At 43.2% G+C, this 26829-nt stretch overlaps 1 protein-coding gene across 3 annotated transcripts in view; it reads right to left on the reverse strand.

Moving 5' to 3' along the window:
- Positions 1-26758, reverse strand: part of KPNA3 (karyopherin subunit alpha 3) — a 50076-nt gene extending 23318 nt beyond the window's left edge. The window contains exons 1-2 of one of the 3 annotated variants that reach the window (XM_021376484.1): positions 25900-26758; positions 8937-8981 (exon numbers count right to left, since the gene is read on the reverse strand). In XM_021376484.1, coding sequence (XP_021232159.1) covers positions 8937-8978 — 42 coding nt within the window. In that variant the 5' untranslated portion in view covers positions 8979-8981; positions 25900-26758. Of the gene's footprint in view, positions 1-8936; positions 8982-10633; positions 14271-25899 lie in introns of those variants that run through there. The other 2 variants (XM_021376462.1, XM_021376473.1) reach the window with 2 other exon arrangements.

Genomic DNA, 26829 nt, shown 5'->3' on the forward strand with positions numbered 1-26829 from the left:
AGAGTCATTTCAAGTCACTCTTATCCTACGTGCAAATTCAGAAGCAAGGTCCAAATCCTGTCAGTTGTGTTGATGTTAAATAGATGCTATCCATTTGTAACAAAGACCACATTACTAAAATGGATAGGAACATTAAGACAGCCACATACACGTGGACTGTATTTATATCTAATACACGTTTCTTTGACCTTCTGTTTTTATTTCCTCCCAAAACGACAGTAGCCAGAAACAGATGAAACTGTATGATTCATTCGCTAGCTTGAAACATCTAGGTGTTTTTGGATGCAAGAAGCAAAGTCATACTGTAACTGAGTTACTGAGTACGGATGCGTATCTCACTATAGATGCGTGGCTCTCTTCAAAATAAACATTATTCTGAGTGATTGGTGTTCTTCAGGGCTGTGTCTCCATGACAGTGTAACATAATGGCTGTGGTATCCAGTTACTCCAGAAAATAAGAAGGAAGATGCATCTTGATGACCTCTCTCAAACATCCTGAAATACCAGGATGGTAATAGCTGGAATACAGCTAAGAGTACAGAAAACACAGATGGAACAAAGCATGAATCCTGTTGTGGGTGACTGAACAGCTTCTGCACAGAAAGGAGGGGATGACCTTCATCTGCCAAACAAGTGGAAAATCACCCCTCACAAACACCAGGTGGTAACTCTAGAGCATACCAGTAGACAAAACACTTCAGAAAGACTACCTGGCTGAAGGCATTATTCTTCAAGGTGCACACTTCATGTTTATTCATAGTGAGTGAGCTTCCATACAAATACTGTAAGCTGAAAGAATTTGCTTGAGTAGTATGTAGAGATGTGTGCACAAGTTCTCTCTGCTTGTGGCCAGAAAATGGGTGGTGAATGTATATATTTTTTTAATTAATTAATTAATATGAAGTTTCTCCAATTCCCTATAAATCTTTCAGAAACTTGGACAAAGAGGGAAGGAGGGCAGGTTGTGAATGGGCACGGGAAGATCGGGAGCAAAGAAGTAAATTTGTCTCCTTCAAGCAATCGTCTATATGCACACTGATGCAGTGGGTGTCTCCGAACAGTACTCTCTACAAGAACCCCATTTACCTGGAAGGAAGTTTCATGAATCCCCAGATGAAAAGACATTGAACGACTGTTCTCCTAACGACAGAAAACAGAGCTCCCATGAGCAGCTTTGCAGATAGCAGGAATGGAATCATCCCACTGCAAAGCCACCAATACCGAAAACAGTCACAAAGGAACGATATTTGAAACTCTGACCCATAAAATATACATAATCAAGGTTTAAAAATTTACCATGAGGATGGTGAGGCATTGGAACAGGAGCCTCACAAAGAAGCTGTGGATCCTCAAGGATGTTCAAGGCCGGGCTGGATGTGGTCCTTGGTCACCCTGATGCAGGCGGCAACCCTGCCCAGGGCAGGCAGGTTGGAACAAGATAGTCTTTAAGGTCTCGTCCAACCCAAGCATTCCTATGCTCCATGAAATCCTACTGAGGGACAGGGTCTCCTGACTAAAGACGTACTGCATCAGACTAATAAGAAACCTTAACATGGTGAGACTGTGTAACACTGAGAAGTCTTCCATTTCTAGAGGCATGTTAAAAATGGCCAGAAGATACACCGTAACTGAACTAACCAAGAGCCTGGCTCTCCCCTGTTCCAGTAAGTGGGTTAATAGCTCCCTGAAGAGCCCCTTACGCTTGCACACACAACCAGCCAATTCCTTTGGCAGTATGAGCGTGCCCGAGAGAATGATTCCTAATGCTGGTGCTAACCAAAATAAGCAGGAACAACCATGTAAGATACACCGCCCTCGTTTATCTGTAGGAGAGAACTGAACTTCCCAGGACTTAACTGACCATAGCTAGAATTTCGGTGCATACAGGCAACATCTTCCAGCTGTCAATCATATGGTGTAACAGGCTCAGGAAGTATGACCTGAGCCAGGAAAAGTGAGATTGAACAAGAACGTTCCTGGAGCTATTCATTGTTTGCAGATGGCTGGACTTAAAAAACTGGCAAGACCATACAGAAGAGGATCAAGTGGAGCTTCTGCAGGGGCCTGAGGCAGACAGGCTAGCACTTACTGAAAAGCACTCAAAATTTCTTACTGAGAATATTTGGGGTTGGAAGGCACCTCTGGAGATCATCTAAGTGAAAAAAAAAAAAAAAGCTGTTCTTATTAGCATGTCTTGTAAATTCAGAACACTCGTGGAACCTTCCAGTCTTTAAAAGCAGCTCGAAGGCTATGTGAAACAGCAGCCTATATAGTACTTCTACAAACTGACTGCTCCCCTGCATAAGGTAAAATAACATGATTTGCACCTCAGCATAATCTTAAAGCGCTTGCATTTTGTCATATTGTGGAAAAAAAAAAAAAAACCAACTTTTTGTTTCTATCACAGCACCAGCCTCTGAGGGTTCCTATGGTGAAGCTTAAGCCAAATATCCCTGATGAAGGGTAGGGCCTTGTCACCAAGGAAACAATGCAGGTCTTCTCCTTCAGGAGGGAAAGTCCTCAACCACTGCCTGAACCATGCTTGTTCTGTACAATGAAGTCTGCAAGTTTATTAACAGCAGCTGACTGCTGGTTACGAGCTTGTCAGTGTTCTGGTAGAGATCACACTACAATAGTCTACAGATGTTTCCATACGAACAAAAGGCTTGTGGATGTATATCACTGGCAAGAATGCCAAATAGGAACAATAACAATACCACGAGAGCACTTTATTGACCATTGAGATGATCCATTCACAGCCTTTGATGATAGATTCCCATCCTGCTCGTTTCATTGACAGTGGGGAGGTTAAACTTAACTACTAGTAAGTATGCAAATCCTGCTACTTCTTGTTTACCTTCTTGGGTGATGGCCACAAGATTAAAATAAATGCTTATCAGTGTAAACAAGTTTCAAAATCAATAACTGATGGAAGAATTCTTGTGGTCAAAAATGATTTCCATCAAGCTATATACTGAGTTCAGCTTACTACCTCAGACACGGCAATGGGATATGCTAACAGAGCTGTGAAAGGTGTTAAGAAATAAATAACCATATATACTTTTCAACTTTTCTTCTGTTGAGAAGCTTCGTGTGAAAAGAAACAAGAATACGTTTGCCATTAGGTGAAAAAAAACTTTATCAAATACTTATTGATATCAGGGAAAGGTCCACGAACACAGCGTCTAGTAAGGAGATCTGAGCTGCCTGGACATCTCTTCTAAGATACCACTGTTGTGAGAGAACAAGCTGTGCTAATCCTTACAGTTTTCACTGAAATGTAATTTCAAATTTTTTTAATTTGTTTTGATTGAGGTGGGGAACCTTAGAGCACCTGCTGCAGTCCATCATGAAAGGAATTAAATGCCTACAGATCCAACATCAGGGTGGTGAAGGGATGTTCTGAAAACCTCTACTGAATATCCTCTTAATGAAAGCTTGAATGGGTTTCTGGTAACAGCTCTGGGATATGAACCTGGGGAAAGATTTAATTTCTTTAATTGTTGGGAAAGGACCATTAGTTGGCTCCACTTACTGTCTTATTATTACTGTCTTACAGAACTCATTAACACCTACAGAGATTTAAGGGCATTACAAAGGAAAACAAACAATCAAAAAGCCTTGAGATGATGACATAGGAACTATGTCCTCTGGCCATTTGTTAAGCATGTAAGGAGGCTATCCAGAAGAAAACAATTAGCAGTGAACCTCGGAAGTGAAGAAAACTAGATCTACATACTACAAGTTAGGAAAGTTAAAACTCTAACAGAACTGAATCTAGCCAGGGATGTCAAGGGCAACAAGATGAGCTTCTGTACATACATCTGTAGCAAAAGAAAGACACGGAAAATAGGGGCCAACTGCTGAATGAAACAAGACACCTGGTTACAGAAAACAGAGAAGAGGTCAAGGTATTGGATACCTTCTTTGCTTCAGTCTTTACCAGCAAGACTGGTCTTCAGGAATGCCTGGATCCAGAAACCAGGGGGTGAAGGAAGATGTACCTTTGGTGCAAGAGGTTCAGGTCAGGGCAATTAAGCAAATGAGACATAAAAAAATCCATAGGTCCTGATCAAATGAACCCAAAGTGCTGAGGGAGCTTGCAGATGTCATTGTGAAGCCACTGTATAATTCTTAATTGATTGTGGCAGTTGGGAGAAGTGTTCAAAGACTGGAGGAAAGCATACGTCATGCCTATCTTCAAGAATGGCAAGAAGAGGACACAGGGAACCACAGGCTGATTAGTTTCATCTCGGTCCCTGGAAAGGCAGTGGAACAGCTAATCCTGGAAACCACTTCCAGTCCCATGAAAGGGAAGAAAATATCAAGAGTAGTCAGCATGGACTCATTAAGGGGAAGTCATGCCTGACCAAACTGAGAAGCTCTGACAATGAAATTACCAGCCTGATGGATAGAGGGGGGAAGCGGTGGATATTGTCTGTAAGGCCTCGGACACTGCCCTTAGCAAGATTCTCAAAGACAAATGTTGATGAATGGACTGGATGGGCAGTGACATTGGCTGAAAACTGTCCTAACTACTGGCCAGTTATTACTGACCAGGAACGCAGTCTTATTAGATAAAGTCTTATTAGAGACCCGGGTCAACGTTGGGTTCAGTCCTTTTTAACATCTTCATTAATGATCTGCATGTTGGGACAGAGTGTATCCTCAGTGTTTGCAGAAGATGCAAAACTGTGAGAAGCAGCAGAGAGAGCAGAGGGTTCTGCTGCTATCCAGAGAGACCTCAGCAGTCTGGAGCTGTGATGATAGGAACCTCATGAAAGTTTTGCAAGGAGTACAAAGTCCTGCACCCTGGGACCTAAGCACCAGGACATGCTGGTGGCCACTCAGCTGGCAAGCAGCCCTGGGCAGGCAGCAAGTTGGATGTGAGCCAGCAATCTGCCCTCATCACAAAGAAGGCTTATGGCATCCTGGGCTACACTGAGAAGTGTTGCCAAGCCGGTCTAGGAAGGTGATCCTGGAGACGTTCAAGAAATGTTTAGATGTTGCACTAAGGGACACGGTTTACTGGGGAAATACTGGTGGTAGGTGGATGGTTGGACTGAAGGATCTTGGAGTCTTTTCCAACCTTGATGATTTTATGATTCTATGTGGACTTACTTTTCTCTTGCATTCTCATCTTCCCCACCATAGCCCTCCCAGCATGATGAAGACAGATTTTTTTTCTTCAAGGCTCATTACTGTACTTAGCAGGTACTGCACACATAAGAAACCTTATTTAAGAAAGATCAGAGTAGAGATAAGTACTGTACACCAGAGAAGCAGGTAAATGGACGTATGCCCAAGGCTCCTTAATCCACACACTGGTTAGAAAATAACTGCTTTGTCTTGCATCAAAGTTAATTGTCAATTAGAACTTTCATGAGCTCATGTCTGTGAGCTCTCAGACAGATGAGTTTGCCAAAGTCAAAAATAAACACCTTGGGAGGGACGGGGAAGTTTTTAGGGTTCTAGTTAGCAGATGAAAAAGGAGGACAGCATCTTCTGTTTCTGCTGAAGTTAGGACTATAACACTTCAAATGAAAGGTGGCATGTAACCCAATGACCCTACTAGCACTAACCTGGCTATCCTTCTTAAAGCAAATAAACAGACAAGTTGAGAGCTTTATCCTCACTAAAATATATTGATAGATAGATAAAACTAAAAATGCCTAGAACCAAAGAATCCCTGAGAGCAGTACAGTTACAGGTTTCATTCAAGTATGGAACTTTAAACTGAATGCTAACCTTCCTCCACCACCACCACCACACACTGAGAAGTTTAAATCTGGAGACAGTCACCAGAATCAAAACTGGCACCATTATTTTGCTGCCTGGAAAGAGGTGGCTACTTTTTAGCCTCTTAGGACCAGTGTTGCACTAACAGTATAGCCAGAAACCAAGACCCTCTTTCCAAAAAATGTAGCAGGTCCACTTCCAAAGTGTTAAACACTAAATTAAAATGTTTAGCAAGGCCAACATGGAATCAGAGAAGGACACCTGACTAGTAGGAGTGTCATCTGACTGTCATCTGACAGTGCCAACCCAGGACTGGGCCAGGATTCTGCTAGACAACTGCTATGTCAGACATGACTTCACTTGCTCTGTTGATAAATAAATAACAAGTAGTTGGAAAATAAATGTAAAAAAGTCGAAGTTTCCTTCTGAATAAGAGCTGCAGTGCACTACAGAGACAGTGAATAGAGCTAACATTTTTTGAAACACAACGTGTTGCACCTTGATGTCTGTAATTTCAAGAGAATTAGCACCTCACACTAACGCACATAAATTGCTTATTACTGTTCAAAGCTGTGATTTATTTATTCCATCTTACAAAAGAGACATGTAAGCAACTCCACCAGATCCATTCATTTAATAGTTACACACTAGTTGATTCAAAAGACAAATCTGTACCTATGCAGTCCTTCAACTGTAGGAATCGAGAATATGTTCAGTTTTGCTTGTTTTCTTCAAAAGCCAGGTGCACATTTAGCATCTGGATAGCTTGGATTAAGAAAAGATATCCGTGAAGGGACACAGATGGATCACTGAAGTCATGCCAACACAGGCATTTCCTGAATTTGACACACTCGTGCTAGAGTAGCAGTGTTAGCTGTAAAGATGAGAACTGAAGCAATATTACATCTGATCCACTCTACTGCTGGAATTTAATAAAATTATATATCCTTTTACATTTCAGTCCCAAGTCTACACCAGAAGCAGTGGCCTCACATCTGCCACAGAGTTCTCACCGAAAACCAGGTGGCCACCAGCAGCAGTAGTTCAGTTGCTGCTAATCAGCAACTCGGGTGCAAGTTGAATCTCTTTAATGCAGATGACTTTGGGCGTCTGCAGTGGAAGACACTCAGCAAACACTCCAAAAGAACACAACTTCCTGTGCTCAAGTGTTCTGCAGCTGCTACTCACTCATGATTTACAGCCTGACCTACATCCAGTGCTTACATGTCTTTAAGCGTGTAACTGACCTGTGCATGTGATGGAATACTTGTAAGCAGTCTCACAACTGAAGCAGCTGTATGAGAATATGCTGTATTAGATAAGCCATCTTTTACAGCACTGCTTAGCTAACGGGCATAGGCCTGCCCAAGTGCTATGAATGGCTCTTCCCAGCGTAGTTCTCAGTTACACAGTGTGTTTGACATTGAGTCAACACGCTGGTTCTGAAACCAGACGGCCTCTGCCATAATAGTAGCTGAAGTTTATGCTGATAATTGAGATATAAAATTAATTATCTGCATCTCATTTTAGCAAAAGCTTGCTTATTTAATTTTCCACTTGCCAGCTGTTTGTACATACAGAGACAGGTTTCTCCACACCTCAGTCTCTCTGTCAGGATTGATGAAGCCATAGCCAAGTTAAGCTACACAACTTTCAGTCACATTCAGCTAGTTTATTTGATTAGGAAAATATGAAAGCATTAAACAATTTTTAGATGATACATCATGCTCATGTAAGTACTTAAAACTTCTTTTCCAGTCATCTGGGTCCAATTAGGTTTCTCTAATGATTTCTCGTATTCTAAGGATGAATCCCAAAAGCATTTATTTTTTAAATCATAATGAAAGACAGAAGTAATTCTATAAGAACTCAAAAAAGAAAAAAACAATATATCTTTTTTAAAAAAAGAGCAGAAGGATCCCAGAAAATACTAGCATAAGGATTCTTGGTATCCCCTACAAAATCAAGTAATAAATGCAGAAAAGATTTCCCAAAAAAGTCAGTATAGCTTCCATTTATAAACCCCTCACCTTGATGTTAACAAGGCTTTCAACTTCTCTTGGTTTGCAAACAATGCACAAAACAAGTTTACATGAATGTGGGGGGACGGGGCACTCTCAAGAACGCCCTACGCACACGATCAAATGAGTCAAAGGGCAAAATGGACAAACGCGTCACAGGGAGACCCGAAGGAGGTCGGCCTGGATCTTGAGTACTCAAACTGCTAACAGACTGGAGTAGTGAGAAACTAAAAGGCCCCTCCTACGGGAAGCAGGGGAATGTCCTGTCCTCCTTCTGCACTGATGCTGGGGGCTGCAGGGCTATCTCTCTCTCATTTCTCTCTCCTTTCTCAGCTGCTGTTGCACAGAGGTTTCCACAGAATCACAGAATGGCCTGGGTTGAAAAGGACCTCAGAGATCGAGTTTCAACCCCCCTGATGCAGGCAGGGTTGCCAACCACCAGACCAGGCTGCCCAGAGCCACATCCAGCCTTGCCTTGAATGCCTCCAGGGCTGGGGCGTCCACAGCCTCTCTGGGCAACCTGTTCCAGCACATCACCACCCTCTGTGTGAAAAACTTCCTCCTAATATCTAACCTAAATCTCCCCTTAGTTTAAAACCATTCCCCTTGTCCTGTCACTATCAACCCATGTAAACAACCTATGTTTTTTCCTTTTAAGTCTGCTCTCCCAGGGCACAACCACCATCACCCACAGCCCAGCTCCTGCCAGCAGCAGGTCCCTGTTGGAGCAGCTGGAGCTGGCTGTGATCTGACACGGGGCAGCTGCTGGGCACTGCTCACAGAGGCCGCCCACCCCTGCAGCCCTGGCTACCAAAACCTTGTCACATAAGCCCAATACAGTAACTTCCATATCTTCTAAGTGCTAAAACTCTTTTTCCCCCACTCAGAGACTTCAAACATTCAAACAGCTGACAACTTCACAATAATATCAGAACTGGTACAGAATATTGTTCACTTCCAAGATGACCATCCGAGTAAAGCAATGCTCTGTTCTGCTGCATTGAGCCTATGGACTGGCGGAGTAAAACTAACATTAGAATCCACAGTTCATAACATACAAATATACAACTTCTCTACACAAGTCTGAGGCCAGGCAGCAAAGTTTATGGGAAAATATTCAGCAAAGATACTGAAGCGTTATAAGAAAATTAACAACTGATAAACAGAAGCACCCACCTTCCGCAATTCAATTGTAACTTCGTTTCTGTGTCTTCTCATAGTCTGAAAAAAAAAAAAGATTATATATAAAGGAAGTGTTATGTATGTTTTGGAATCCATTTCTAGGTCAAAAATACAGTTATTCCTTCAAAGACAGGGAAAACACTATGTATAATTTAGATCTCAATCTTTCCTAGTAAGATGCATGAGTTGTTCTGTTCTTGTTTTTTTTAAAAAGGGATCACACACCTTACAGAAAGCTTTGTTATAAACCACAGTAAGTATCCCAAAGACAGAAAATATTTACTTCTCCACAGAGTTTCAATGGAACAACTCTTCCAGTGTTAATGTGCATGCACCAAAAGCAGCAGCAGATACAGGTTTAGACAGTCTCAAGATTCCTGTATGGCCACATTCACAACCCAAACACGTAACTACGCCTATTATCTGGCCAGAATCGGCTGTGAGTGACAGAACACAACTGAGTTCAAGGCAAACAAGACAGATAAGGCTTGTGGCAAAAGGAAACCAAGTAGTACAATGGCACGGAATCTACTTCAAATCTAGAGCCTAAACACAGTAAAGGAAAATGAGCCCATACAAGTCTTAATTCTGGAAAGATACCAGGCACTTAATATGCATTCCCTACAATACAGTTGTCCTTCTTATCTAAGAGGGATTAAAAGATTCAGAAAGAACAATTTAGCCTAGTGAAAGCGCTCTCCCTAGGTTAATTTTAGAGTGGAGATGATGTACCATCAGAATGTAATTCAGAAGAAAATCAGGACTGGATGACTGTTGGCAGCCTAGAAAGATCAGCCACACCAACTAAAACTTGCCTTTTAAAATGCTTTCTATGTTCCATCCTTGCTACTGACCTTCATTGCCACTTACATTCCTTTTGAGATAGGGCAAATAACTTCCCTATGTTAACATGTATTTGTGAAAACAAGCAGTACACAGAAACCACCCCCCTAGGGTAACACTGAACATCCTAAAGCTCAGACACGGTTAAGTGAAATGAGCACTCTACACATGAACCTACAAGGGATGTAGATTCAACGTGAACATTACCCTAGCTTTACTGCTCTCAATCAGTTTGCACTGCAGTATCCATTTAATTATCTTGGGCTGACTTGAGCATAAAGAAGACTTGTCTTCCTGCTCAGTGCTTGATTAACCAACTCACTCAGGTCAACACAAGTCTCATTTTACACCTACAAGCATGAAACATGCTGCTTCAAACAAGACAAGTCGTCACTGCAGTAAGAGGACACTAGCACCAGAGCATCTACCAGAGCCACACTTTTGCCCCCTCCCTCATTTTGCTATACCATTTGATCCCTGCGACCACCTAAGCCTGATTGCTGAGGTATGGGAAGGAACTGGAGAGCTAAGGAATGGGTGAAAGATGAAGAACCTGTAAAGTCTAGTATGTCTAGCTAGTCATGCAGCTAGCTTGACCAGTCATTCAAGTTGCTAGTCATATTAGAATTTTATATTTATCTTAATAACTAAGTCAAATTTAAGGGCACTAAATACCCTAAAAATGTTTCTCAGTACTTCCCCATGATAACTCTGCTTGTCAACGAAAAATACAGTTAGACAAATCAGTTTTCTATTACAAAACCTCTTTTTCTGGATCATTCTGAATGTGCTAGACATCAAAGGTCTTTAGAAGTCCTCCCACAAGAAAACCTTCTGTTGCTACTTACCTTAAATTTAAGCCATGCTCCAGCACGACCAATCAGTTAACCTGAGTGTCCTTTAGCATTTCCCCTCACACCAAATCCAGTACTGTAAGCGATAGATTACAGAATTTCAGAGATCTAATAGATGTAGGGTAAACTTCGTTTCTTCAGTTTGATCCTGAATTACAATTTCCACCTAAATTTTCTCAATTATCTGTGATCATATTTGAGAATATTTTCTATCAAACATGCACAAAAAAAATCAGACCACGTTGGAAACCCCTTAGGGGATAACCATAACGTCTGCCACCTACCATTCAAGAAACAAGGAAGATTTAGGAAAAGTGATGCCATTTTCAAATGCTCAGTAGCTTAATATTTTTGTTTTATTAAGGACAAAATCAGTGTAGCGCCAAGCAAGCATTACTATTAATTTCATCAATTTACCTCTAACACAACAGAAGATGGTTACTCGGAGTCAACCCTTAACAAAAGCTCTACTGGGAAGACTCGAAGCTTCTTTCTAACGACAAACCACTCACTCAGCTCTTCAATCAGGTTTTGTCTTTGCTTTGCGCTTCCATCATTTCAGCCCCAATGATCCTATCCTATTACAATCCTGTCTCAGTGTTGCTCTTTACTAGTTGTTTGCTTTTAACAAATTGCTTTTCAAAACATTTGACTACTGCATTATGGTGTTACACTTGATGGGCAAGAAATCTCCCATTTTTTCCTTATTTAGAGAGCTATCACTCTTTAGAAAGATTCTTCAAAGAGCCTATCAGCTTCATGGACGTCTTTTTAAGTAGCTGCATGCATTTTCTGAGCTTCCATACGTGTCTTAAGACAACCTCCACACCACCTGAGCGTTACCTTTTTAGCCATTCTTCTGCACTTCCTTTTAAGCTTCTTGTATGCAGTTTGAGTTTTGAAGCAGCCCTGTCACGTTTTCCTTCTTTCCTCTTTTAAATGACAGCATGCATCACTAAGTCCTGAGCTGCCTCCTCACTCACAGAACAAGTAGGAGGATCTCACCTAGACAAAACTTCGCAGAACTAAGGACTCCCAGTACTGGAGCTCCCTCTCATCATTGCACCTTTAGAAATCCAGCGCGTTGGGTCCCCAGGACCTTCCAAAACTCAGCAGGGCAGTATTAGGGCTACGGTCTCTCCCACACGTACGTGGGACTGAAGAGTCTATGAGGGTTACCCTTGGCTGCCATGCTCTGACCACAACCAGTGCTCAGCCAAACACTGAAATGATTTCTAGCCTGATGATGCAAGCATTCATGTCTCCAGCCACTAGACACGGATAGATTTAAGACCACAGATTCCACATTAAACACATCAGTTGTTGGAATTATAGAATATATGTGAAAAGTACGTGTATGCAACTTGGCACTGGCCACATTTCTTAGTCATATGTCTTCTGTTTAATTAAGATTTGTTTAGACTGTTCCCCCTTCTTGATTTTCTCTTCTCTCCCACAGGAGCAGACACTGACCCCAGTAGTGAAGGGACTGCTCTCCATGGCAGATCTCAATGCAGTTTGGCTATCTTTGCCTTGAGGGACCTTACTTTTAAGACCAAAAACATGCTTCACTCATCTGGTGAGAAGGGAGCCAGGTACCATATAACACCATGCTATGTATTGGACTTACCTGCTGAGCTTTTGTAAGCTTTGAAGTAGCAGATTGATAAGCACAATCTAACCACGACACACAATCTGTTTTTATTTTACGCAACAGGCTTAAGTAATCCGGTGAACGAATTAGAATTTCTTAGGAAGTAGGTATTAGAAGCTCACGTTTCAGATGAATTATTTTAGAAATACAGCAGGTTATCAGCATCTTCCTCCAGCTCCAGAAGCAAACATAGCATAATCCAACAGCATATAAAAGAATCTTCCCTTTAAGGAAGCATTGCTACTGTAAGAAGAACATGCTTTCATACCTGCAAGCCCCAGCATGCACAGAGTCGGTATGTATTATTTACAAGAGATTTACACCATAGAAAACTTAAACATTTTCCCCAGCTAAAACACAAAACTATCTTCCAACCTAAGCCCACGGACTCCTTGCCAGCTTCCAGGCTGGGAGGACAACCATCTGCTAAAACCTCCATACACAGTATTAGCTGCAGCCTAGCAAGATGTTAGTGATGGAGGCAATACCACATCTGACATCCACAGCGCCTGACTACAGCCATTTCTCAGCTTAACATACTCAAACGTATAACTTCATGCTGAGCTGAAATGGCATCTCTGAAAACAACCTCAAGACAAAGCTGAACTGAATAAAAATCAGACTCCAAACCTCAAAGAGGAAAAACTCAGCAAAGGCACAATCCTTAAAAATCACAAACTGATGCAAGTTTATCCCTACAGAACGTAAATCTAAACACAAGGGCACTAATGTATCATATTCAAGGTGCAAAATAGCAAAAGAACTAAATGGTAGTAACGCTTGGTTAGCACGTACTGTTAAGAAGCAAGAACACACAACAGTTAACAAGTTGCACTACAACCTTACACGTCACTCAAGTCGTAATTAAGTTCATAAAGTTTTGTAATAAGATTCTTCTCTTCCAGTTTATGGTCTGTGAGGAACACTTAGTTACTGGTGAGGCTGATAGGCTGACATAGCCACATCCATGCCCCAAGAACAGTATGCTTACATGTCAGATTTCGCTAAACGTCTGCTTTTTTAATTTCAAGTTCCTTGGTATTTTGTTATCTTATGAAACAAATCAGAAATACAGGAAAAAAATCCACTAGATGCTATTAGATAAATGAGTATTCTCGCTTCAATTCTTTCTGAATACTCTTACAAAGCCAGATGCAAAGTGTTACAAGTCAAGAACTGCTCTCTGACATCTTCCACTTAAAAGAGATATAATCTCCAGCTTCCAAGTACCAAAACTGACACTGATGTTTATACGTCAACAAAGAAACTCACTGTGCACATTTGGGCTGCTGTGTTACGGACTGCAACTCTTACTAATTTCATTCAAATACTTCATAGCTGCTTTTTAGGCTCTCCCATCCTTGTGACAAAGGTCAGGAAGAGCTGAAAAGACAAATTAACAAATGGACACAACAATGCTAAGCTGACGGAAGATAAGAATTTGTTAAAAGAGACTAGCCTTGAAAATAAAGCAAGCTTCTTCAAATCAATGCCTCTAAACAAGGCTTCACAGAATGCTACAGTTCCTGCAAAACAGTCTTTGATACCGTCAACGGGCAGAAGCTACAGCGAACACAGCTATTCTCTTCAGATCAGCGTTCCAACTCTGGTATTTCTCCTCTGACAAGATGACAAGAAATGTCAAAGCTCAATGTCAGAGTCATCTATGGAAAAGGAAAATTTCTTCCCCATTTTTCAGTCAATAGATGGTCTGTGGTGACAAAACTGAACATGAAACTCTCGTTATCAAGAAGCAGCGACTGAAGATAACCCTACAAATTTCTGAATTGTCATTGTAATAGCAACCCCTGTTACTAGCGTATTTAAAGAAACATCTTTGAGTCACTGAACATTCGGGATCTTCTGGCTTAAGCATATAAGAGAAGCGTGACCAGCAGGTTGAGGGAGGTGATTCTGCCCCTCTACTCTGCTCTCATGAGACCCCACCTGGAGCACTGCATCCAGTTCTGGGGTGCCCAACACAAGAAGGACATGGAGCTGTACGACTGCGTCCAGAGAAGGGCCACAAAGATTATCAGAGGGCTGGAGCACCTGCCCTATGAGGACAGACTGAGAGCTGAGGCTCTTCAGCCTGGAGAAGAGAAGGCTCCAAGGAGATCTCATGGCAGCCCACCAGTACCTGAAGGCGGCCTAAAGGAAAATGGGAGGGACTTTTTATAAGGGCATGCTGTGACATGACACAGGGAAATGGCTTTAAATTGGAAGAGGGTAGATTTAGACTAGATATTAGGAAGAAATTCTTTACTGTGAGGGCAGTGAGACACTGGAACAGGTTGCCCAGCAAAGCTGTGGATGCCCCCTGCCTGGAAGCGTTCAAGGCCAGGCTGGATGGGGCTTTGAGCAACCTGGTCTAGAGGGAGGTGTCCCTGCCTATAGCAGGGGTTGGAACTAGATGATCTTAAAGGTCCCTTCCAACCCAACCCATTCTATGATTCTATGATATGTACCTCACCAGTAACATCTGTGAAACCTTGTACGTGGCGTTCACAGTGTGCTGAAGAGCAAGGGTCTGACACTGCTCTCACACTGCTACTCCACGCCTTTCAGAAAGCCCATCCACACCTTTGTGGCCGAGAAAATCAAACGAGTGCTCTGATGTTCTAGATAGCACTTAGATTAAGTTTGTAAGGAGAGCATTACATCTGGTAAAGGAGCTTCAGCTGCTTGAGCCTTTAACTGCACAATACATTACACTACTTGAAAACGCAACTCACAGGGCTCCCATAAACAAACAGAAACAAAACAAAGAAATAAAAGGAATCCAGCAACCAATCAGCCACTTTAGGCTAACAGAACAAACGAATACATTTTCCAAAATCCTCCATAGTAAATGCACAACGTAGCACATTTCTCCTGAAAAACAAAACATGCCTATAAGAAGAAAATTTGGGCTAATTCAAAAGGACAAAACTACACATGAGACACAGCAGTCTCGCAGTTGAAAGAGTACCCTGAAAGTAGTAAGGGTTTTAAAAACACTGGTACCCTTTTATGGCGAGTTAATTTTAATCCACAACTGAAACCAGTCCTAGGGTTTCCATTAATCTTAAGTTTCCACGTTGTATCTAAAATTGAATCTTAATTAATTAATAGCAATTTAAAGTCCCTGAGATATATCAGTTTCAGAGACAAGAAACTCTGGGCACTTGGTAAGATTACTTCATCTCCAGCTGTAGCACAAATTAGAAAAACAAAACTATTTAAATGTGTGAGTGATACAGCTAGTAAGAATCTGAAGTCACTACCTTCTCTGTCATTCACGGATAAAGATTTTCTGTTCAAATTACAAATGAAGTTTCATGAACAATCTGTTTTAATAACATACATCCTCCCCACATTTAAAAAAAATATATCAAACACCGCCAGAGTAAGTGCTATGAATTTTAACCATTTTAACCATTTTTAGCTATACTGTTGGGTTAGAAGGAAGATGAAAGCACAGCCACCATTTAATGACTCGATCTACCCACCATGGTAACAAGGAGAGCTGGAGCTCAGTGTGGTGCTCACCCAGACCCACCACCTCATTATGCAGAATACCTAAGGAGTGCCAGCTTTTAATCAACGCATTTACACCATTTTCATCAGTGTTGGAGAGGGAAGACTTGGAGAAGAGAAGGCTGTGAGGTGACCTGAGAGCGGCCTTTCAGTATCTAAAGGGGAGCTACAGGAAAGAAGGGGACAGACTCTTTAGCAGGGTCTGTAGTGATAGAACAAGAGGAAAGGGCTTCAAGCTTGAAGAAAGTAGATTTAGGTTGGACATAAGGAAAAAGTCTTTTACAGTGAGGGTGGCGAGGCACTGGCACAGGTTGCCCAGAGATGTGGTTGATGCCCCGTCCCTGGAGACTTTCAAGGTGAGGCTGGATCAGGCCCTGGGCAACCTGATCTAGCTGTGGTGTCCCTGTTCACTGCAAGGGAGTTGGACCAGATGGCCTTTACATGTCTCTTCCAACTCTAAGGATTCTACAATTCTGTGATTCTATGATGCGGATGTTTTTAGGCAAGAAGAGTTCTGGTGATTCCCTGGACACAAAGCGTGTTTTCAGGAACCTGGATAAGATGCACATGTAGCTGCTTCTGAACTTTCGACCACTGAAAGGAAAGAAGGGAAGAAATTCTTTGACTGATTCTGATTTCTCGGAGTCTACAAACTTCATTAAAAGATAACTGGTCACTGAAATTCTTTATTTCTGCTCTTGCCTTTCACCATTTCAGGAACCAGTCTCAGAAAACCAGGAGATAAATGCTGACAGGAAAGAGCTACCCTGAATACATAGCTGGAATGGTACGTAGCTTGATTAGACATACAGGGCACCAGGAAAGCTTAGCATTTGCAAGTCAATTCCAATCTGCTTCCACCTGCCTAACTGAAGAAACACTGGCCCAGTTCCAACAGCTGGATTCGATTGAACTAATAGCTCCCCCCCTGCACATAAGCATACCCTGGAGCATAGTTTTAAATAGTTTACAATGTGGCTGTGGGTGCAGTTCAGTAAGAGAAGGCGTTTCCATTGATGAAGTAAACACTGCTCTTCCCCAGAAAGCTTTTTACTAGCTTTTCTTCCTTACTCCTTCTGACACCCTTGGGCAAGCACGAAACACCACAACGCGTGTGAAAATGCAAAAGCCTCAGAAGCTGGGCTGGTTCTGGTCAGAAGGCAGAAAGTCCAAGTGCTCCTTTGTGTACAGTATTCCCAATGACTCAGGTTAGCAGCTGCCTACCTTTGGTTAACATTAGAAGTTAGATGTTCTCTATTTGCATAGGAATATAACTTGTTTGTCTGTTCAAAGTTGAGGCTTAGCCTGATGATACTGTTGTACTTGTTCTGGTAGAGCTGGCTTCAGCCAAAAACAAAGCGCCAGACAAAGAGACACTGATAGAAGCTGATGCTGCTGTTCTACTCGTTCACATCTTCAAAGCACACAGAGCCTGCTCCAACAACAGCAAGCAAAATCAATGCGTTAGTCCAAAATTCTGGGATTATTAACACCAAATTCTGGGACAGCATCACAACAGTGTGAATGCGAGTACTTAAAACTGGAAGTACTTAGAATGCAAGTACTTAGAACTGAAACCAGTAACAATGTGGACACGGATCCCTCGTGTTTCTTCCCAGAAAGATCTGACATCCATGCCAAACTCAATTAAATGGTTTGTCAGAATTAACCCTTCCTACTAGGTTTACTTCTTTAGGTATGAGCACCATGGGATATCAGCCAACTCTCAGCATACAATGAACACAGACTCTTCTTCTCCATGCCCAACTTTGAGACCTACCTCATTACAAAGTAGCCCTATAAATCTCCAACTGTCCTTTGAAGAAAAACAATTATTTTTGAAGTCATATAGATTACAAAATTAGACCACCACCTCCAGCTGTATTACCATAGTTCCATACTAAACTAAGGTCACCCAGACAGCTAAAATGCAAGTAGGGAGGCAGGGTGCATGGTCTCCACAATTCAGATCTACTAAAACAACTAATTACACTTACTTATGTCATATCTGTACCCTGATGTGAGACTCAAAGAGCTTTATTTCATTTGATAACTGTTTGACTCAAAAGACATTTGTTTCTAAGAAAGCAGTGTATTACTTTGCAGAAAGTATTAGACCTTGGTCTCCATATACTGCAGCATCTTACAAGTATAAAGGCGCCTGCTGGCTACTAACTTTTAAAGCAGTACTGCTAGAGACATCAGCACTGTGCAGTATTTATGCTACTGTTATGCCACAATCTGTTTGGGACTCATATTCCTCAAAGTTAGAAAAGGTCACCAAATGAAAACTAGTTCTTTTTCAGTTGGAGCTGCCATGCGGTTGGGTTTTTTTTTTATTATTTTTTTTTTTTTATTCGGGGCTTCTACAGTGAACACCAGCTGCTTTTCGTTAGCCAGTCTGTGGCAAGGCAATTCAAGTATCTGAAACTAGAGAGTCCCAGCAAAGCGAGTGCATCAGGTACCCACTGACTCTTACTCAATGATGGGCAATGACTCACTGCAGTCAGACATGCGTGCCAATACAAAAAGCTACAAACCTCCAATTATTGCTTACAGTGCTGAGTCACCTGAAAGACCCATGCAAGCAAAGCTGCCCATCCACGATATCCTCTTCTACTGCTCCAAGTGATCTCCACAGAAAAGCAGATGCTGAGTTTACTTCTAGCCTGGTCTTTTGTAAGCCAACCCTTCAAGGTCCTGACACGTCCTCTTTGCACTTCTTTAATCTACATACTGAGCTACCAAAGATGTGAGTTGTGAGCACTCCTGTTTTCATTTCCATACACTAATTACCCAGTTTGCAGGTAGAGGTACATCAACCAGCCCTCAGGAGACTGGACTCAAAGCAATTTAGCTGTTTGTATTCAACACAAATTGCACTGAGGCTGAAGGACATGAAGCAATCCGGAATACAACTGTTATCTGTTGTTTTAATATAGAATGAAAGAAGGGCTGGAATTCTCTGCTCAACATCAAAACACAGGTGTAGATTCCCAGTCACTGCTTCTGCACGAATCGGGGTCATTTTACATAGTAAAACTTCTGCAGTGTTTCCATTCAGACGGGCATCTTAAGGCCATTCATCACAGCTTGACTGAGAGCAGACAGGTTTCAGTGCAGCCACACGGGCTCCACCGAAGGCCAGCTGAAGCTTCCAGGTAAGCCCAATCTAACTCATCACCACACAGCAGTTGTCTTCTCAGGCCGACGGGCAGCCAAGCCAGGATCACCAACTCATTCCAAGCAGCAGTTTTGTCCTGCACTCCCACCAGATGGAACAAGCGTTGTGTCTTCTCCTAGGAGGGGAAGCCAGCATCCCTCCTACTCCGTGACTGAGGAGGGGAAGTACACCCACCAGCCTACTCGAGGAGCACAGCCAGCTGCTGCTGCAGAAGAGGAGCCCTCCATCTCTTCTGTAGCACAGAAGAATCCAGTGCAGTTTCTCCCCCAACTAACAGACTTTAAAAGAAGCCAAACCCACCACTTCTAACACAGTATTTCACAGCCAATAGATCGTCTTTACTTGTGTACTGGCCGTGAGACAATAGAAAATTGAGTAAAATTAAAATGGCTCCTCATGGTAACTGGCTGCAACTGTCAGAATTCTTTAAACCTTAAATCAACATAAAAGCATAATTTTAAATATAAGAGCTGCTTATAAAATTGTAGATGACTACTTTCCATAATCTAATTACAAAATGAAGTGTTTGGTCAGAAAGGCCTCACAGACTTCTGCCACAGAAGATGAGACATTCTTAAGCTTGCCAAATATTTATACTAGCTTCCCCTTCCCCCTCCTCCACATGAAGAAACTCCGAGCAAACAGATTAACTCTCCCCACCTCCCCTTTAAGCCAGAAAGTAGCAGACCCCTTGGCTGGGACTTGCTGGATTTCCACAACCTGGGCACTGAATTTGCAACTTATTTTCCTTATGCTCCCTCCAAAAATGCCAACTCAGGCTAATGACAAAACCTACATCTCTTCCCTCTAACAGAGGGAACACGTACTCAGCCAAGGACGAGCCAGATACCTTCTTGAGCAATCTGTGTTTCAACAAAGACACTCCATTTCCAGATACTTAACCAGTCTTCAACTGTAATACTGAAGTACCTCCCACATTATAGTTATAAACATCCTCCGTAAAGTGGGGGGAAAAAGTTCAATTATTCCCATCTATAAAACAGGAAACAATAAATGCAATTTGCATGCATTCATTAAGTGCCACGAAGGAAAACAAAACAAACTAAGACATTAGAGAGCTAGTCTATATTCAACCATAGTATGCTTTTTGGTCTAATACTACCTGGCTCAAATAAAATGGTTTGGTTTTTTTTTCCCCCCTCCTATTTTTGAAAGATATAATCAAAATGCAAAAAAAAAAAAAAAAGAAAGAAGATTAAACATGTGCAAGCTGCCTAATTAAATCTACGGAGAGACTGTTCTCCTCGAGATGCAAGAGAACAGACTCAGCTGACAGGCCAAGTAGAAAATGGAGCATCAGGAGTTGCAAAATACACCGATTTCCATCATCAACGATCTTTCTGAATTTAATCACTGCAGCATCATGAGCTCTAGATGCTTCTACCTCACTTTTTAGCATGACAAGAGCCCTGATGCCAAGCTTCTCCCACCTCTCTTCCAAGTGCCTTCAGTTTCTCAAAATTCCCATTTGCGCACCGTTCTATGGACGGGTATCAGCTGTCACTGAGAAGCTGCGTGGACCACCAGCAGCAGCCTGATTCCCATGGACAAGTACCACAGCTCCTTTGAAACTCACAACTACGGGACCCAGTGGAAAACACTGCCCGAGAACAAAGCGAACGCAGGGGCAAAGTGAGCCAACCCCCAACCTGGGACAGGTGTGGGTCAGGGTGACGTTGGCTCACTGGGAGAGAGCTCCAGAGTCTCTGCCTAATTCCAGTTTTGTGACTTAGACTATGGTTGCTTAGGAGAAGTTAAGGACTAGGTTATTCTGAGACCTGCAAACCTGAGATATCACGCTACACCTGGCCAGGAATCCCTTCCTGCATTTCTGACAAGCAGGTGATGAGGTTTGACTATGTTCCACACACAAGTTTGCAACGGGATTTGATCGCTCATTAAAATATATCTCCACCAAGGCTAACGAGTCAAACTGTGAGGGAGCTATTTCTCCAAGCTGATTTTGCACAATCATCTATTCCATCACTGCCACCGAAGTCCATTTGTTATTGAACTTGACAATACCCGTGGTTAAAAAACATACAAGATGAGATCGTCAGCTGAACACAGACTTCAAAGAATGAGGGAAATGACCTATGCAGCAGTAGGTGTTTGAATGGGGAATATACTCATTTCATCTCTAGTCCTGAAGCCATCCACAGAGCATACACTGCTATTTTGTACTTGCTGTATTTTATTAAACACACACAAAATCAAGCTATAAACGGACTGCAGCTTTGCTTAATCTGAGAAAGGAGACAAGTGTCAGCTGGCCCAGAAGAAAGAGCATGGAACTTCCTCAGCAAATTTACTGGTGTCAACCCGACTGCAAAGGGCCAACAGCCACAGAATCATAGAATGGCTTGGGTTGGAAGGGACCTTGAAGATCATCTAGTGCCAAGCCCCTGCTACAGGCAGGGAAACCTCCCTCTAGACCAAGGTGTACTCTCTCCCCTTCATGCCAATCTCCCTGAGCAACCACTCATCTTCTCCAGATGTGACGGACCAGCTCAGGAAGCAGAAGAAGCAGAAGATGAAAAGAACAAACCACAAAGAGCTTAGCCACTAGCTGACTCCATAGACAGCTAGTTGTGGCGCAGGTCAAACTTTTGGAAGAAAAACTACCAACATTAAGTTCTGTGGAATGGAACACAAAGCCCACAGCCCCTGCTCTTACAGAAGGATCCAGGAATACTCAGCACCAGTTTCACAGCCCTAGGTATTTTCAAAACCATGAGCAGATTGTATTCTTGGCAAAATACATAGGTTTTACATTTTGGGGCAATTTGTCTTTACTCCTTAATGGCACATCCCATCAGCTTCATGCAGCTTGTTACCTCTTCAGGCCCTACATATTAGATGTCCAATTCCATTTCTAACCCAACACATGCAAATCTGATTGCTTGGTGGCAGCTGTTACATCCTCCTAAGCATTGCCTCTTCAGGTAATGTGGTTTTAGAGGAAAAGAATCATCCCTGGCTTTGTACTAGAACTGCACAAGCATCATGAAAACCTCAAACAACTTATGCCAAAATAGCGAAGGAGCTCTTTAAATTAGTATGACAGTTATGCTGCTACCAACTTGGACTACAGGTGAAAAATCAACCCTGTGATAGAAGAGGTGTTAGGAATACCAGAGCAACAGCTGGAGTTGCTAGACACACAACAGAACGAAGAAAACCAAATTCCGTAATTGCAGGAAGAGAAGTCTTGGGATATCGCAGGAACAAATAATAACTGGATCTCAATATTGCAAGCACAGATCCCAATCAGCTTATAGAGACTACGTTCATCATTAGATGCCATCTCCAAATCGTTTTCCCCACGGGTATTTCTGAAACAAACAATGCCACCCCAAAGTATGTGTTTTTAAACATTTCCAAATGCAATGCATTCAGCTGATTTTGAGTTTCACGTGAAAAACACTAGACAGTAAACCAAACTAAGGAGGTGCCAATGGTGACAAACATCTGACAGTATTGCACTTTTTACTTGCAGACTAACTGCAGTTAGGAGAATTGTGTAGCAATAGCAAGGAAGCGAGGAGCTTCCCATATCTGCCCCTTATTTCCTTCCCAAGCAGTTCTTCACGAGGCGCAAGCGTGTAACATCTGCATTCTCCCAAGAGCATACTGGCCTGAAAGGTTAATAAGGGAGCTGTAGAGTTGCAGGCTAGAAGCTCTGCTATTCGATGTTACATTAAATGCAGTTCCCAGCAGGAAGCTACCTGACACCCGTGCTTTCACTTTGACTCCTGAGCTGCACTGAGGCTGTTAAGGCAGCAGGACCATGGATGCTTAAACACACCTGAATCAGCCGCCCCAGCCCTGCTCCCTCCCAACCCTTGCTTGCCAATATTAGATCCTGCGCCAGCAAAGGGAGAGGCAGAAGGCTGATCAACCTGCAAGAGTGTGCTCCGGAAAGAAAGCAGGTTACTGCAAAAGAGCTGGGAATAACTGGCTTTCTGGAATTGCTACAAGCCTTATTTGTTTCAGCTGGTGTTGGAGGGGATTACAGGGATGCCGCAAAAGCACCGAGCAGTGCACAAACAGTACCCTGAGACGAGCCAGCAGCATCACATCCCCTCATTTGTTAACACTGCACAGCTATGGTACCTCCACTGCAATACGCCTTGGACATCTGACAGGAGCACGGCTCCCAGTCAGCCCACACCCTTCTCGGATGCCCAGAGATCATATGGATTTGGCCTCCCCACAACTATATTCCTCTGCTTGCAAAAAAATTCATGGCAGCGTGACAGAAAAATGTGAATAAATTCAAGCATTTTCAAGAGCTAGATCCACACCGCTAGCAAAGCAGGAACAGCAAATACACAGAACATGCCAGAGCTGCTGATGGAGATCTGGGCTAAGCCCACTGCCTTGCTCTGCCTCATTCAGGATCAGGATGCTGATGGCAAGGAGTAACAATGGGTGCCGCAAAGTCCCTGGGCCCACAGATGACACAGACCTAAATGTGACACAGCAGGCCCCAAAAATGTAGTGGAAGGAGACACTGGTGGCCGTGACATCTCAATTTATCAAGAGGTTTTTTTATTTTATTTAGCCAAGGATGCTGACTGATCCTGATAATGAGAAGCTGGCTGAATGGTTTGATCTATCATCTCCATCTTCAAGACGGTGCCTGCTTCTGCGATGGAGAACAAGTAATGCGTTTCTGCTCCAAGAAGTCGCGGGAGCAAAAAGCTCTAGGAAAAACATTACTAGGTAAAGAACGATGCTGGAGAACCACAAGCAGGAAAATCAGAAGGTTCAAGATGTCATCATAAACAAATAAACCCAGCAGTTATGAGGAGTATCACAAATTAAGCAATTGCAACTCTTTAATCTCCTCCTGTAAAGCCTCAATTGCATTGGAATAATTGGCGCTGTACATTTAGAAAAACACCCACTGAGACTTAGGACCACACGCCTGTGATTAACACAGGAAGGCGCTCTCCTTGTACACGGGACGATTTAAAAAGCCCTTTCACGTCTCTGGAGAATATAAAATCAAGAAGGCCGTGAGGATAAACTGTTCTGGCACTCGTTCATCCAAATGAAGACGTTGGTGTCTCGGCTTCTATCGCCCAGCGGTGCAGGTTCAGGTTAGCTCTGGCTGCTGCTAATCACATTTCAGTGCCTACAAAAATAGAAGAGTCTCACTAATAAAAGCAAGAACACAAGCTCACATTAAGTGAGTAGTGCTTCATTTTTGGCATTTGATTTTGCCATTATCCCTTTCTTGGGGATAACAAGTAGGAATTCTTCAAAATTAGAATTCCAGCCCTACATACACAGCCGTACCTCCTTAATGCAGGAAGGCAACAGAAATGTAAGAAACTTCCAACCCAATCTAAGACTTGAAAAGCGTGCAGGTGAAAGAGTCAGTGCAACCGACTGTCAATCTGCCCAACAGATCCTCTTCCTTGGGCTTACAAGGGGACCACAGGGCACAAAGGCCTGTCCTAAAATAAAACAGAAGTACTCGCTCATCTTTTGTTTCCCGTTTAAACTTGCGTTAACAAACAGCAAAGATGATCGTGGCCTAGTAAACCCAGTAATAAAATATGGGTTAACTACAAATTAAAGGAGTAAGTGTTTTGGTCTGCCATAATAGTCTGTACCCAGAGGGGATCAATAACAACTCATCAGTATTTATTAGAAGCCAAGGAAAGGCTGCTAAGGTATTCTTAAAATGCTTTTGAGGCTGATGAGTTCAAAGGCAGTGACTGTCTCCAGGCAGAAGGTGACTCAAACAAGGCTGCTTTCAAACCCAACCTGGGAACGTACGGTGTGGAATATTTTAGATTTTCCAAAGGATATAATCTAGGTACCAGACCGTGATTTATTACCCCATCATTCTAACCACTTATTTTCCCAGTGGTGGAACCTAACAGAAAGTACAGATGCAGATCAGTGACAGCACTTCTCATCCTGGCTTTAAAAGACATGTACAAAAACTGGAGGCAGCATCTCCATGTAACACTCCTTGTTGCAGCACGCACCAAAACAAGTGCATTTAATTGCTGACAGTAGAGAATTATGTATGGCACTTGATTTAGGAAAGAACTGTTTCATGGATAACTGATAATCTCACTGAATACAGACAGACATATCATCAGAATGTACAGTGGTACCTCAGGAGACGCACATGAAGTATTGGCCGTTATATAGCACTGCTGTGCTTCTTTCTTTCTCTGCTATAAATTTAGCTTATATTCTAGACAGCTAAGTTACATAAAGTTTACTTATACGAGTACTTTGAACTTGAGCTTTTAAATAAGTACCATGTTTAAGAAAAAAAAAGTCAAAAAGGAGGTAGAGCAGAAAATTTCAGACACGTGATAAAAATCCAGCTGTTCTGAAAGACATGGCAGGTACTGACATTTCTAATCCTTTCAAGTCCTTTAAATGAATCTAAATTTCACTCTAGCAAGCATCCATGAGTACGCTACTTTTACTTATTGTGTTTCATCTGCTTGGTGCCCACAAAAAAAGGATTCCTCTCAGAGCCTGACCCGTCCCAAAAGCACAGCTGACAGCTTCAGCTCCAGCAGAGTTAATGTGGTTATCCGCCACAGTCTTGGGCTCAGCCACAAAAGGAGTTAGTCAGCAGACTGGGAGATAACCCTGGAGGATACACTTCTCCGTAACTGCAAATACCCTATTCCAAAATAATTACTCCACTTCAGGAGCAAATGTTCTCCTGGGAGCGGAGGTACCTCAGCAGGGCTGCTCTAACTAATCCCAGCGAAGCTCAGGCCGTCAATTCTCCTCTCCCCCCCACGGAGGCAGATATTTAATTCCCCCCCGTCTTGGGCACGCTATAACATAAGCAAGGACGGATGACAGCTCAGTTTGCACCAGGCATCGACATACCTAACCTTTCCCTGTTTGGAGCTCCCATGGATTCAGGCCAGGGGCTGAGGAAGCAGCAGCAAAGCCAGCAACCAGCACGGGCAGCTGAAGCACGGGCTAAATGAATGAGGAGCTGCAGGAAGAGGCTCGCTGAAGGAGAAGGGAAGAAGGAACCCACCACGCCTCCTCCTGCCCTGAGAAGAAACTGCTTAAAGAAAGGACGGGAATTTTTAGCTACTTTCTAGCGTTTCCCAGTGTTACCCAGAAGTGTCGAAGCTAACGCGCTCCTCACACGCAATATTTCTGTGAGAAAGCTCCGCTGTCGTAAGTTCAGCAAAAATTATGGCAAAGATTAGTTTGCATCGTGAATGTCATCTTAAAGGCACCGCCGCCGCCGAGCCCGACCCGCGTACAGCCGTCCCCACCCAGACAATAGCAGCAGAGGTGGGAATCCTGCACGAACACGAAACGCGCTCCAAAGGGCCGACTGCACAAGTCCATCTCGGTGACAGCACTGGAGCCGAGGAGCACCCTCAGGAGGAGGCAGCGCACCCTGACACGGATTGAGGTTTTCCTTCCCGTGAACCCTCGTCTGATTCGAGCCCCGGTGCGGTTCCAGCACGACTCCCTCCCCCTTCCCTTCCCGTTACAGAACCTCAAACACAACCGGGGAGGGATGAGCTCCCAGCCCGGCTGCGGAGGGATCCCTGCGGGGGGGCAGCGTGGCCTTCAGTCCCACATCGGCCCAGGGGAGCCCAGCGGTGACAGTTCCGTACACCAGTTCCGCGCCTATCGATATTTAAGCACAAAACGGAGCGCTGACTTCGGGCGGAGCGGGCCGGGAGCCTCCGCAGGCGGCGGGGAGCGACCGCGGGATGGGCGCACGGCCCCGGCGGCCCCGGCCACAAAAGGCGGCGGCACCATTGTCCGCGCCGGGCCCCGGGGGGCGGC

Source organism: Numida meleagris, chromosome 1, assembly GCF_002078875.1.
Source record: "Numida meleagris isolate 19003 breed g44 Domestic line chromosome 1, NumMel1.0, whole genome shotgun sequence".
Taxonomy (NCBI): Eukaryota; Metazoa; Chordata; class Aves; order Galliformes; family Numididae; genus Numida; species Numida meleagris.